The 13,550-nt window shown below is 42.8% G+C and overlaps 1 protein-coding gene across 1 annotated transcript; it reads right to left on the bottom strand.

Moving 5' to 3' along the window:
- Window positions 1-359: 359 nt before the first annotated feature.
- mybbp1a (MYB binding protein (P160) 1a) lies at window positions 360-13,290 on the bottom strand. Its single transcript, XM_048244229.1, has 27 exons — window positions 13,062-13,290; window positions 12,542-12,637; window positions 12,263-12,346; window positions 12,079-12,153; window positions 11,433-11,540; window positions 10,666-10,856; window positions 10,362-10,529; window positions 9,514-9,631; window positions 9,089-9,378; window positions 8,687-8,800; window positions 8,195-8,320; window positions 7,748-7,951; window positions 7,290-7,398; window positions 7,049-7,139; window positions 5,958-6,115; window positions 5,692-5,853; window positions 5,407-5,514; window positions 5,119-5,292; window positions 4,703-4,860; window positions 4,325-4,459; window positions 4,020-4,098; window positions 3,727-3,858; window positions 3,374-3,442; window positions 1,796-1,909; window positions 1,536-1,637; window positions 1,315-1,439; window positions 360-1,025 (listed from the first exon to the last, which is right to left on the bottom strand). Exons 1-27 carry the CDS (start codon window positions 13,254-13,256, stop codon window positions 602-604), a joined length of 3,909 nt encoding a protein of 1,302 aa, XP_048100186.1. The 5' UTR covers window positions 13,257-13,290; the 3' UTR covers window positions 360-601.
- Window positions 13,291-13,550: the final 260 nt, after the last annotated feature.

The following is a 13,550-nucleotide window of genomic DNA, read 5'->3' on the forward strand; positions in this document are numbered from 1 at the left end:
GTGCCATCTACTGTCTGGAGTAAGAAGAATCCTGGTGGTTTTAAAAATGTTACAGATTAGCGGGATTGACGCATACCTGATCCTCTTAATTAGCAGTATGTGTAACGCTGCTGTAAACACTTTAATTTTAAAGATTTAACGCGATTATAATTAATCCATTTCAATTTGAGTATCACAAGTGATCCACATTTCAATACAAGCAAGTGAATGGGATCTGATTGTCAATATTTCAACATGTTATAGAACAATTAAAGCACATCAAGGAATTCAAGGATAGCTGTTTTTAGTGCAGCTCATACAATGTGCATACAAACTTATGGGCCAAAGCCAAGGGAAAAAAAGTCACAGACCACATTTTGTACATAAAATTAAATTAATTTTATGTCACATGTATATGAACCTTTCCGAAACATGTCCAAGATACACATCAAACAAGGTTGTGAAGTACACATAAATTGACATTAAGCTGCTCAGTCTCAGCTTGTGTATTAAAATAAAAACAAAACAAACAAAAACACAGGTGCTCCTTGGAGCAAGTTTCACAAACAGGCTATAAAGCCCATTAGGCTTAAAAAGACATCCCAAAAGGGAAGGTACTGCATCATTCACCAGCTCCCTTATTTCCTTTCTTCTTATTGCCCTTTTGCTTTGTTTTTTCTTTCTTGCCAGGCAATTGGTCCTCTGTTTTAGGCTTTCCAGCAGGTGACTGGTTGGGCATTTTAGGCTTCTTGGCAGGTGACTGATCTGATGCTGCCTCTCCTTCCGGATGTTTCCTTTTCTTGTTCTTTTTCTTGTTCTTCTTGTTCTTCTTCTTCACCGGCTCTCCCTCTCCTCCAGGTGCCTCAGTGGCTGGCTTGCTGGGTTGTGGGGCGGCGTCTTTCCCCTCCACAACTGCAGGCATCTTGCGATTCTTCCGCTTCTTGCTCTCGGGGAGGAAGCCTTTTTTCTTTTTTGCCTCAGTTTCTGGGGTTTGTTCAGCACTTGGCACTTCGTCAGCTTTTTTCGCCTTCACAATTTTTGGTTTTCTTAAAATAAAAAAAAATAAAAATATATATCAGTGACAGGCATTTTAAATAGCTTAACTGCATGTTACAACATACAATATGTTCACAAGCATTAAAGCACTATTTAGGGATCCACAGCATCACCGAAATAACACGGACATACAAATCTAGTGCCATCTAAATAGGGCTACTCGTATGGGGCGTTCAACTAATATCCAAATAGGGTTTAAAGATGATAAATTGTGAAATTATTACAAACCCATTAGAAGCATATTAAACAGTACAGAATAGCGAATGGATATGAACTTACTGAACTCCAAAGAGCTTCATTACACTCCAGTACAGATCCTCCATCTGTCCAGACTTGTGGAAATCATGGTTTTCACTCATAGACTGCAAAGCCACCTGGATTGGATCGGTGTTCACTTCAAGTTTCTGCTCAATAACAGACAAGGCAGTTTGTTTAACTTTCCTTAAGAACATTTCACTGTCAGATTAAGTAGATCAGATTAAAGAAATGAACATACACACCTGATTACGAATGTTCTTCACCAAAAACAGAGATAGTTCCAGTGCTTTGATGACCTTCTCTTGAACAATTTTATTTTTTACCTCCAGTCCTTGGCCAAGACTCTGAAGAAAGGGTGGAGAGCACAGCGGGTTAGATGAGGCCGAGGTCAGGATCACTACTGACAGATTAGTCAAATCAATTCCATTGGAATCAAAAAGTGTGACTGACATTTAATCACACTACCCCCACCCCCACACACACACACACAAAAATGACATACTTCTGTAAGTTTTTCCATTGTTTTCTGACACAACTCTGTCCATCGTGGTCCCGCCAAGAGCTGCTGGATCTCTCTGGACTGCACACCCCTCAGCATGATGGCACAGGCCTGGGCCTGGAGGAACAAAAAAATAATTACTTCAGAAAAATAAGAAATTGGATTTTTACGTAGAAATTCCTATGGAAACTAGTGTTCCTATGGAAATTTATCTAAACACTATCGACTCTCTCAAAAATAGTATATGGGCTTCCATACATTCCTGTTTCTATTTCTGGAGAGTAGGGATCGACCGATATGTTTTTTTCAGGGCCGATACCGATATCAATTATTACCAAAACAGGAGGCCGATAACCGATATGTAAAACCGATATTTCAGTTGTCAAAAAGGGGGGTAGATAGCCTAGGCTATGGCGATATGCTGAAAATTTTCATTCAAAAGAAAAGCTAACTTTTCTTTCTTTTTTTGAATCATTGTATCAACTTGCATCACAAGTGTAAATCCTGTGCATCATGTTAATCCAAGAGCTGAGTGATAGCAATTATTTTCATAGGCATACACAATGGGCTATGTGCTTGTAAGGGACCTGTCACAAAGAGGATGCTTAGCCATCGTATGTGTGAGTGCACGAGAGAGGAAAGGGAGAGGAAAAGGTGCATGCGTGATGGCAAGTGTTACGGTTGAATAGTTTAACAAAACAGTTTTAAAATAGTTTTTAGGCTATTTAAGCATGCAATTTGTGTCCATATGTAGGCTATAAGCTACACTTCTGTGAGCCTAAAAGGCACGTAATAGCCAGCTAAGGACGCGATTTAGTTCAGGTCGGATTAAATTACTGCTGACCCTGGGTGCCTGTAGTCTTTTCTGACAGTCCGTCAAAAAGCAGCAACTAGACTTTTAGACGTTCGCTATCGCATAATTTAGGTCTTGTCTACTATGTAGGCCTAAGGGATAACATCCGCCGAGGTGTCCCGTTATTAACAATTAATTGACGAGGCGGATGCAAAGAACTCCCGACGCGCAGCACCCGAGTTTGTAGGCCAACTAGTAAACGGTAGGCGATCACTAACGTGCACTAATCAATCGGGAATTCGCTAAATCAAGGAGGTGGGTGCTTTAGGCTACTTATTGATCCGGATCAAAGAGACAATAGCTTACAAAGTGGTGTTTTTGTAACTTCACTGTAGATGATGATTCACATTGCAACTTCAGCAATGTAAGGTAGGCCTACCTTCCTTACCTTCAAAAAATAGCTCCGTCCAGCTGAAGCCCAGTCTACAATATGCCTCAGTGAGAATTCTAAACATTCTCTGTGTTCAGTATTCGATCCTGATTGGCTGCATTCGTGCTAACTAACAAATCAGACGGTGTAGTGGGCGGGACAATCCTCTCGACCACAGAGTAGCAAATGCAGGGAGTGAGAGACGCTTTACAGACAAAGTAGCGCGTTTCATTCTTTATCCATTTCAGTATCGGCTTATCGGTGGAAAAAATGACCGATACCAATTATTATAAAAATGCTAAATATCGGCCCGGCCGATAATTGGTCGATCCCTATTGGAGAGTGCTATTATATTTACCTGCTGATGTTCTCTTACTCCTCCTGTGATGTACTCCATCAACGTATCCAAGAGGTTGCTGCTAAAAATCTACAGCACATTGAAAAATTATATTTTAGATATATTTAGTGAATGACAAGAACATGATAAAACATTTCATCAGCACATCTCGGAGAACTACCTCCTCAGACTGTTTGCAAGTGTTCACAAGTATTTGCAGCAAACTCTAGATATTAACAAAACTGTTTGCAAACATTCTCCTATGTTTGCAAATTTGAATGCACCTCAGATGCCTCTGCCAGTATCGGGAGCTATGAACTCGTTACACACGCACACACACACAAGTAAAAAGGTGAAGCACATCGGTAACTCACAGGGAGTCGATTGAAGAGGTCGATGAACATTGCTCCAGTGAGAGGACTCTTTCTGCGAGTCATGAAGGAAACAAGAGCCTCCCTGAAGAGACCAGTCACTCTCTCCACATCCAGGTTCCCCATTGCCTTGCCCTGGGACAAAGTCATGCTCATAAGTAAAAATTTCAGCTCAGGTGCTAAACATACCTGAAAAGACTTATCTTCAGATACATTTGTCTGCAACAGATTCTATACTGATGATGTACATCTCAAACATTTCAGTTCAATTCAGTTCAATGCTTTTTTTCCTTTACCTTGCTCTCAGCAGGCTCCTGCTTATTGCCCCCCTCTGGAGGCACACCTCTCAGCACCTTCACCATGTACAGGGCAGCACTGACACACAAACACGCACACACACACACAAAGAAATATTAACTAGAGAACCACTTAATTAGAGCTTGTGAAAGACTTCTTGTTTTACTGGGCACAGACCAGTATGGGTCTCTGAGCAGAACAAAAAACAAAAACTTAAGTGCAAACACAAGAGCCGGTCCTGCTAAGCCTGACTGGGCCTTACACCAGGTGTTCTCATTGCACAACTCAGCTATGGCATATTCACCTGAAGTAGTAGAGAGCGACAGCGGAGTCGGAGAGCTTCTGCGCCCTGGTGAGTAACCTTTCCAAAAGGTCATGAAGCTCTGCTTTACGGTCATCCACATTCTTGCAGTATTGCTTTCCCCTGCACAGTGTGTTCCTGTTCAATGGTGAATACAATAATCATTGTAATGGCATAATGGATGTGAGCTATATTCAAATGGTTAATTCAGCACATCTCTTCAACAGTACAGAAAATTTGCATCTGCACCATCTTCCTTTATCATGTCTCTTTTGCAATGACATGATTTTTTCCGACTAGCTCGCATATGGCTCTTCCCCCTAGATTAACAGTCAATCTGAAGCCAAACTCACATTAGCACAGCACACTGCGTTTCCTTACTTGAAAATGTCTGCTGCCTTGCGCAGGAAGTCCACTTCCTGCTGCTCTTTGCCGGAGCTCATCCCGCTCTCGATGACCGTTAGCAGCGGCTCGATCATCCCCAGCACCAGAGGGTTGGCTGACTGCTTGTCAAGGAACACCTCCACCAAGTCCAACACCTGGGGACCAAAGGAACACAACAAGCCCTGGTTACACACAGCATTCCAAAACACGTTGCAGTTTCAAGCAAGGTGCAGGACAACAGTAGAAGGTTCCAATAGCATAAGGAATGTGGGACTCCATGTTCCATTTCAAAAAGAGGTTATTTGACACAACCAAGTGAGTCATCGATTGGCTCTACCATCTGTTCAATAGAAGAGAACTTAAATGAACTCTACAAGGTGTGAAACAGAGAAACTCCTCTTTGAAGAACCTACTTTGATTTTAAAGTCTCTGATGAGGGCCTTCTCTTTCCGCAGCTTCTCCCGCTCATCTTTCTTGGCCTGGATGCGTTTCTTGTGTTCTGCAAAGAGACTGGCAATGCTGCCATCCAGCTTCATCATGGCATCATCATCCAGCTCCTCATCATCACTCTTGTCTGTTTCTGTGGCCTAGAACCCCCAAAATAAACGTAAGCATTTCAAAAGAATAGGCACGATTGTTGTAGTTCCAGGTCTGTTTTTTTTAAGAACGATTTAGGGTGCTTCAGCAATAAGAAGACTCACCATAGCATTCTGGCCTTGCAAAACTTTCATCAGCTCCAAGCGGAAGTTGGGATCAACTTCTTCGTCGTCATTGATATTATCGTCATCATCAGAGTCGGACTCCTCTTCCTATAAAAGGAAATCATTATGTTAGGGTGACATAATAGGCTCATTTGACTTGATGCAGCACTGTGCAAATCTGGCTGAATGTGATGCATGCTGGACTTGAGAATGTCTCCTAAATGATAGTTTTAAAAGAGTTCAACAAAATCAGTTATAGCCACAGTTATTTGCTGAAATGCTTACTTCCTCATCTTCCTCATCTCCTTTGACCTTTTGGTCAGTTGCCTCATCTTCATCATCCTCCTCGTCGTCAGATTCATTTTTTCGTTTCGTTCTGTTGTCCGTTTCTTTTTCATCAGTCACTACAAGTGCACCATCCTCCGTCTCTTTGCTTGGATCAAGGACCTTGAATTAAAAGGGGGGAAAAAAAACATTCAGAATATTGTCACAATGTTGTCTTTGCAGTAATCTCATCTTCACATGTTCCTCTCACTGTGGGTCCTACTCACATCCAGGATGGCGGTGATGGCACCCTGATTGACGTGAGGGCAGATGCGGCCGAAGACGGTCTTGCAGACCTGCCTGATGAGCCGGCTGGGCTGGGACAGGAGGGACAGCAGGATCTCCACCAGCACCTCCACCCAATGGGGCTCCTCCTCCTCCTCAGCTGCGGGACATCCAACCACAGCACATGTTTAACATCTCCACACAGACTGGTGGACAGACTGTATTTCCTATCATAGTATGTCCTGCTCTCTGTTGTCATAGTGAACGCATGGCTGTTTGCAGTGAAGCCGCCTCGTGATTTAGTCACGGTCAACAGAGGAAGATAATGTAATAATTTGCAAACGGTAAATAAGCTATCGAGCACTGCCATGATTTGTCTCACCACCGGTCACCTCCCTTGTCCATCCCTTTAATTTGCAAACGGTAAATAAGCTATCGAGCACTGCCATGATTTGACTCACCACCGGTCACCTCCCTTGTCCATCCCTTTAATTTGCAAACGGTAAATAAGCTAGCGAGCACTGCCATGATTTGACTCACCACCGGTCACCTCCCTTGTCCATCCCTTTAATTTGCAAACGGTAAATAAGCTAGCGAGCACTGCCATGATTTGACTCACCACCGGTCACCTCCCTTGTCCATCCCTTTAATTTGCAAACGGTAAATAAGCTATCGAGCACTGCCATGATTTGACTCACCACCGGTCACCTCCCTTGTCCATCCCTTTAATTTGCAAACGGTAAATAAGCTAGCGAGCACTGCCATGATTTGACTCACCACCGGTCACCTCCCTTGTCCATCCCTTTAATTTGCAAACGGTAAATAAGCTAGCGAGCACGGCCATGATTTGACTCACCACCGGTCACCTCCCTTGTCCATCCCTTTAATTTGCAAACGGTAAATAAGCTAGCGAGCACTGCCATGATTTGACTCACCACCGGTCACCTCCCTTGTCCATCCCTTTAATTTGCAGACGGTAAATAAGCTAGCGAGCACTGCCATGATTTGACTCACCACCGGTCACCTCCCTTGTCCATCCCTTTAATTTGCAAACGGTAAATAAGCTAGCGAGCACTGCCATGATTTGACTCACCGGTTTTCTTCTTCCTTTTAGACTTCCTGGCGTTCACTTTCTCCATGCAGCTCTGGATGTCCTGGATGAGGTCCACGCTCTCCTCAGGGGCCTGCACACACACACACACACACACACACACACACACACACACACACACCGCATAGCAATTGAATTGGAAATACCAAACTCTACACATCACTTCAAAATTACAAAATCAATTATTTTTCCCTCTCAGCATGGCAGAACTTCTTCTAGTTACCTTGAAAAGGTTGATGCCAACGAGCAGGAAGAGAAGCTGAAACGCAGAGACCTCTGGAGTTGCACTCTTCTTGGCTTTCTTTTGCAGGGATTCGACGGACTTTATCATGCTACAGAAGAGGACAATTCAGATATACACAGGACAGGTTTTAAATTCCTTGTGCTGTAGGTTGGGGATTTCCCACAGTGCCCAATCAACAACCAAACCTATTTAACATTACACAACATGAGGCAGGACAATGCACAGTTGAGTATTTGTGCAATCCAGAAAGAACATATAACTTCAAAGTGTGGAAGACCCACCTACAGATATTTCAATACATAACACATTTATTGTCATTTTGCAAATGCTCTTATCCAGAGTGAACTTAGGTTTGTCTGGAGTGACTTTACAGTGTTCCATTTGCAAGTTCAGATCCCCAACCAGCAGAATATCTTATAGTAGTATGACTGATGTACCCGTCCCAGGAGCTTTTCTGCTCTGCACTGAAGGGCTGGACACACTGGACGTATTTGTTTTGGCTCAGGAGCACGTCGCCGTACTGGACCAGGCAGTAGAGCCACGAGCTGCCGTCGGCCGTGACCCCGTGGAGCAGCTTCTTGGGGGCAGCCTCTTCACTGGACTCCCCCTGCACCGGGAGGTGGTTTAGGTGTTGGAGTAACCTGGTGCAGAGAGAAACAGCTGTAAACATGATGCATTTGACCCCTGCCGTTCTCATTTTCAAATCCTACAACTATACCAGTGTGAAATCTGATACATTCTCTTATGTTTAGAATTTGACATTAAATTGCTTTGTGACGTGTCTTTGTGAACCCTTTTCATAAACACAAGTTGAACGGAATATCACTAGACTTGGATGAAGATTTCAGAAATGTGTACAAACTTCTATGAAGAACGAGTCTCACCCAAAGAAAGAGGAGAAGACCACTGCTCGAGTCTTCCCATCCAAAGCTACAGATAGCATAACCTCTGTCTCTGGTATGTCTGGAGTTGATTTCTTGGCAGTGAAGAACGCATGGAAGAAAATGAACCTGTAATAAAAGTAAAAGAGCATTTCAGTAGTTAACACTAACAAGTTTTGATACAACCAATCTCTCAAACCTTTTTTTCAATCACTGTTTAATTGAGGAAGTCAATTTTATTTTCATCAAATTTTCTTGGAAAACATTGCGTAACGTCCCTACTCTACCAATCATGGGTGGGCAACTAAGAATCCCTAATCTGGAAAAAATCATATTCAGACAAGAAAACAAAAACAAAAACAAAAACACTTCCCACTGTAGAGGCCTAAAACCAAGCTGTGCAAAGGAGCCATGACCTTCCATCTTACAACTGCCACTGAATACAAAATGTACAGGATTGGCAAGGGAGATCTGATCCCTGACAACATATTTTACCTGGCAATGTCCATGACCAAGTCTTCCTCTTTCTTCACCTGATGGTTTTCCACAATGGAGGTCAGCCGGGGAAGAATCCACTTACGCAGACGGAGTACCGACTCATCGCTCTTCCTGAAGGACAACACGGTTTACATTAGTGGCCCTTTATTCTAACGTGTTCTTTGTGAACAAGATCAAAACACTGAGCCAAAACTACAGTAGCTGCTACATATTACGTACTACTGTACTTTTCCAAAAAATCTTGATAAATTAGAAGACAAGGACAAAGAACCATAACAAATGACAAAGATGTTAAATAAATGTATTTGTTTTTTGTGATTTTTGTGATATGTAATTACAGCTTTCAGTAGTAGACGTTTTTTTTGTTTGTGGGGGGGTAATCAGTACAGGAACACTTACTTCGCACTGGCCTCCTGGTTCTCCCTCTGCCGGCGTGTGGTGAAGTCCAGGAGGTTCTCCAGCTGCGGCTGAAGGAACATGCTCTTTAGCCAGTCCACATAGCGCTCCAGGGCAGCCGGCTGCAAGCACTCCACCACCTTCCAGAAGGAGGGGATGACAGGGTAACCCTGGTTGGTCAGCTGGGTGAAGCCCACCATGACTGCCAGCTGCTTGTCTGGGTCGGCACAGCCCTGCAAGAACTGCTTGACATACACGTCCATCTCTGGGGCAATCTTAAAGCGATCTGGTTGCTGCGGAAAACAGAACAAGAACATGAATGTTTTACTCTAAACTGCCACTGGCAAAAATTGGAGAATTTTAGCATGAAAGAGTTGAAACTGAAGTTGGCCTTCATGAGCATATTATGTCTGATTGTCATGACCTACCTGAGCAACCACAACATGCTCCCCATAATGCCTCATCACCTCACTGGACAGGACTTGGCGAAGCTGTGCCACTGACAAATGTGTCAGGGCACTTCCCACCAAACGGAAGCACATGTAACTGTGAACACAACACAAAAATCTGAGGAGAAGCTTACCCATTTCTTCATGAACAAATATAATGACCATATACAGCTGTTTCAGCCTACAAGATGTTATGACAACAGCTTGCTATGGTTGGTGTGGATTTAGGCTACATGTACACTAATACGTTCATTTTCATTTTAAAATGGAGTTCAAACGATCTCCATCCATAAGAGTGTGTTCCGCTCTCTGTCCAGACTACACTGTGTACACACATATCCCATGACCCTTACCATTGGTCAAAATGCTCAAATTATTGTTGCCTCCTGCATATTTAGGCAGCTGTAGCATCGTTGAATGCATAATTAACTGAACAGCTGCCAGCCAAGACAGCAAGGTAAGCAAAGCATTTAATTTGTTATCCATGTGTGTAGTGTTGGAAGTCATGGATAAGTGCACAGCTTATTTCTTGTTTTCCAGGGTCCTTCCGAGAATAGTCACATGATAGGAGAATGACGTATCAGGGAGGGAAACATGAAGACAATGTGTGTATTTAAATCTTCATTTTCAGAATCTTGTGGATTTGCCCGTTTATATTAAAACGGTAATGACATTACATTTCAAATGAAATTATGGCAAACAGCGCTTCCAAATCTATGCGTTTCAGGGGCTCGAAAACACCAGAGTAATGTAAGTGAAAGGCGTAATAATCATAACAAAAGTGTTACAGATCCAAATAATGTAGAAATGCCCTTAGTGGTACTCACTGTAAAGGACCTGGCTGTTCATTCATCAGCCCCTTCAGAATAATGTCATTCCAGAAAAGGTCAAATCTGTCCTCCCGCAAAGACACCTCCAGAAGGTCAATAGCCACAGGAGGAAGAAGCCGCTCTTTCCGGACTGAGTTAGCTGCTGTCTTCAGAACATCCACCAGCCTATTCAGACATTCATTAAAAGTTACATATATGGCAAGATGTGTGTTATGAGGTAAGGTAACTAAAAGACTGTTCTAATTGACTTTTCTTGAAGTCACTCACTCACTGACTATTCTTTATAATGCAAGACACTCACTTGGGGATGTTCTCCTCTGTGATGACCGTGGTGCTACCCAGGAGCTTTTTGAGCTTCTTGGGCTTCAGCACCTCGGGGAATTTCTGCATGGCCACCAGGAGGAGCTCCAGGTGCTCAGGTGTGCTGAGGGCAGAGGTCAGGTCGCTCTGCAGGGCGCCCAGCAGCATCTCCTCAAACACCTCCTGAGACGTCTGCGAAGACGCACACATATATACATACAATTACGATATGGCTAAGTTAGTCACACCACAGATGTAAGATGTCAATGTATTTATAGAGCACATTTAAAAATTACGGCAGTAGACCAAGGTGCTGAAATCAAATACACCACAGCTACAGGATAAGGGATGCCACTGCTCATGTTCGCTCTTCCTGAACTTAGATCAGGATAAATCAAGTATCTATCTATCCATCTTACAAGAGAGGTGAAGATATTTTTGTCTATGCATATTTCAGTATACAACTCTAATGTATCACCAATAAACAGTCACTATGGTCTATTGGTAATAAACATAAGATTTGGCACAGATAATTTCTGTCTCCACCATAGACATCCCACAAATACCTGAAAAAAGAAACTTTTACTTGCCATAAAGGCCATAACAAACACAAGCATAACAGAGAGCAATGACTGTAAAACATATGGACACAAATTAATTATTTTTTTTTATACATTTTTTACAGTGCCTTCACTGAGTGTGCGCTGTCCATAATAGTTTAATCACTGACAGACCTAAACAAATTATAAAATGTGGGTTAGCCCATACTTCAGCCAAGAGGTCCACCATAGTTTTCCTTGGCAGGTCCCGCAGGTGCTCTGAGAACTGAGAGATGCGCTGCAGGAGGCGAACACATTCCAGCAGGACTTGAGGCTCCTGATGAGTGGGTGGGGTGGTGGTGTGGTGGGGCGGGGGTGGGGGGGGGGTTACATGAGAGAGGTTAACACACATTCTGTTGCAAGCACTGTCCCACATGAATGAACAAACTATAAATCGCTGAGTAACTGCTTAATGCTTCATGGATCCTTTTTCTAGCAGTTTTTTAAGTTGGAGCCAACATCTCCCCACTATCCATTAGATGCCTATCCTGTTAGTACACTGTAAAAAAAAAAAAAAACTGAAACAAACAAATTGGGGGCAGCCTGTCCTCCAAACAAAAATGGAACACTGTGTGGAGTTTCTCTGAAAATTCTGAAAGGAAGGGTGAGCAACCTCTCATGTGTTTTGTTTGGTCCTTGATTAGAATATAATGTTTGTTGTTTTGGACAAACGAGTCTGCTAAGAAATGGAAATATAAAACATAAATAAACACGTGCCACTGACTGCAACCTTCAGTTAAACTGACTGATCAACAGACTGAAACGTGGGCCCAAAACTGTTGCAATTCTGTGAACAGTGACAATATTGCTCTTACCTTTGACAGTCGTGTAGACTGCGACAGGGCAAGCACACCAAAGAAGTTCCCAAATGCAACATTTCTGATTTGTTTCTGTTTGAAGGTATATAGATATTAATGTTATAGACAGAAATGACTGCACAGACAAATCAATAGCCTCACATAGATGGCCTAGACTGGTTCAGCCACGTTATTTACTCACCTTCTGCAGACCTTGTAGGTTGTTTTTCTGTTTAATCTGGTCGAGTATTGTTTGCAGCTGGATATCCTCAAACACACTCAGAAGCTACAGGGATACATAGAAGTACAACTTCAAGATGCACCTTTCTCCCAGCAAAATTTTTTTACAATGGTACAACTAACATCACATCTAAAGCCTACATCAGTGTGTTGGGCTAATGGCTACATGTCTATCATGTCATGATGTAGCACAGTCGGTCATGTGCAATATCTTGGTCAATCGACAATGAAACAAACTCACCTGAGCCAAGGCTAAGCTGTATCCTGTTCGCGCATCCTCCCTGGAATGAGAGAGACCATCCACCAGTCTCTTCAGCGAATACTGCAGCTCATCTGACTGGTAATGAACACACACAGGGCCACACTTAACACAATGTAACGTTGCATAAGCTAAGCTTGAGATGATGCGAGGTTAAATACATTTTGGAACAGTATGCACCATGCTAATAAGTTGTCAGTGTGTAACATCGCCTTAAGGTATGTTAATATGTAGGTTAGCTAGCTGTGTTGGCCAAATACGAACGATGTGCGCAAGCTTCGCTAACCCACGTGTTTAAAGTTACTGAGCCTGACAGGCTAATCAGCAACTAGCCTGCCATACTGATGTACAAGATGCCATTACCAGTGACAACAGAAAAATACAAGCATAAACGTCTCGAACAAAGTGATATCAGTCAGGTAGTCAGATAGTGATGGGGACTGGGTGGAAAAAACCTCAGTTGTCAGTAAAGATACACACAGCGCTAACGTTAGCAAGTTACCTTCTCGGTTTTCTTTAGGTATTCAATCAGCCCTTCAATGGCTTTCAGCCTGATGTCTCGTTCAGGTTTTGCTATGTCCCAGAAAAAGTCAAGGAATTCCCTGTTTTGTTTGAGAATTCCCTTTGAATCTGAAACTTTTGGGCGAACTGGCTCGTTCTCAACCCCTTCCATGTCTTCATGCACGGTGACCGCCATGCTGTTCGTGCTGAGCAACGTGCATGACACGCATGTGCAGTAGAAGAAACACCAAAACAAGAAAACTACAAATTAAGACTTCCGGGACGCTTGACACTGCGCTTTCTTCAAAATAAAATACATAGAAAAGTGTTGCCAAAAGTGTGGTTTAAGATATTGAAATATTCTCTAATATCCTTAAAATATAGCTAATATATACGGTACAAACTATTTTGAAGATATCTTGTCGTGTGTGTCTAACTGCCACTTTTCTTCCCATTTTCAGGAGTAGGCCTAACCTAGGCTACTTTCTTT

Source organism: Alosa alosa, chromosome 5 (genome assembly GCF_017589495.1).
Source record: "Alosa alosa isolate M-15738 ecotype Scorff River chromosome 5, AALO_Geno_1.1, whole genome shotgun sequence".
NCBI classification, from domain to species: Eukaryota; Metazoa; Chordata; class Actinopteri; order Clupeiformes; family Clupeidae; genus Alosa; species Alosa alosa.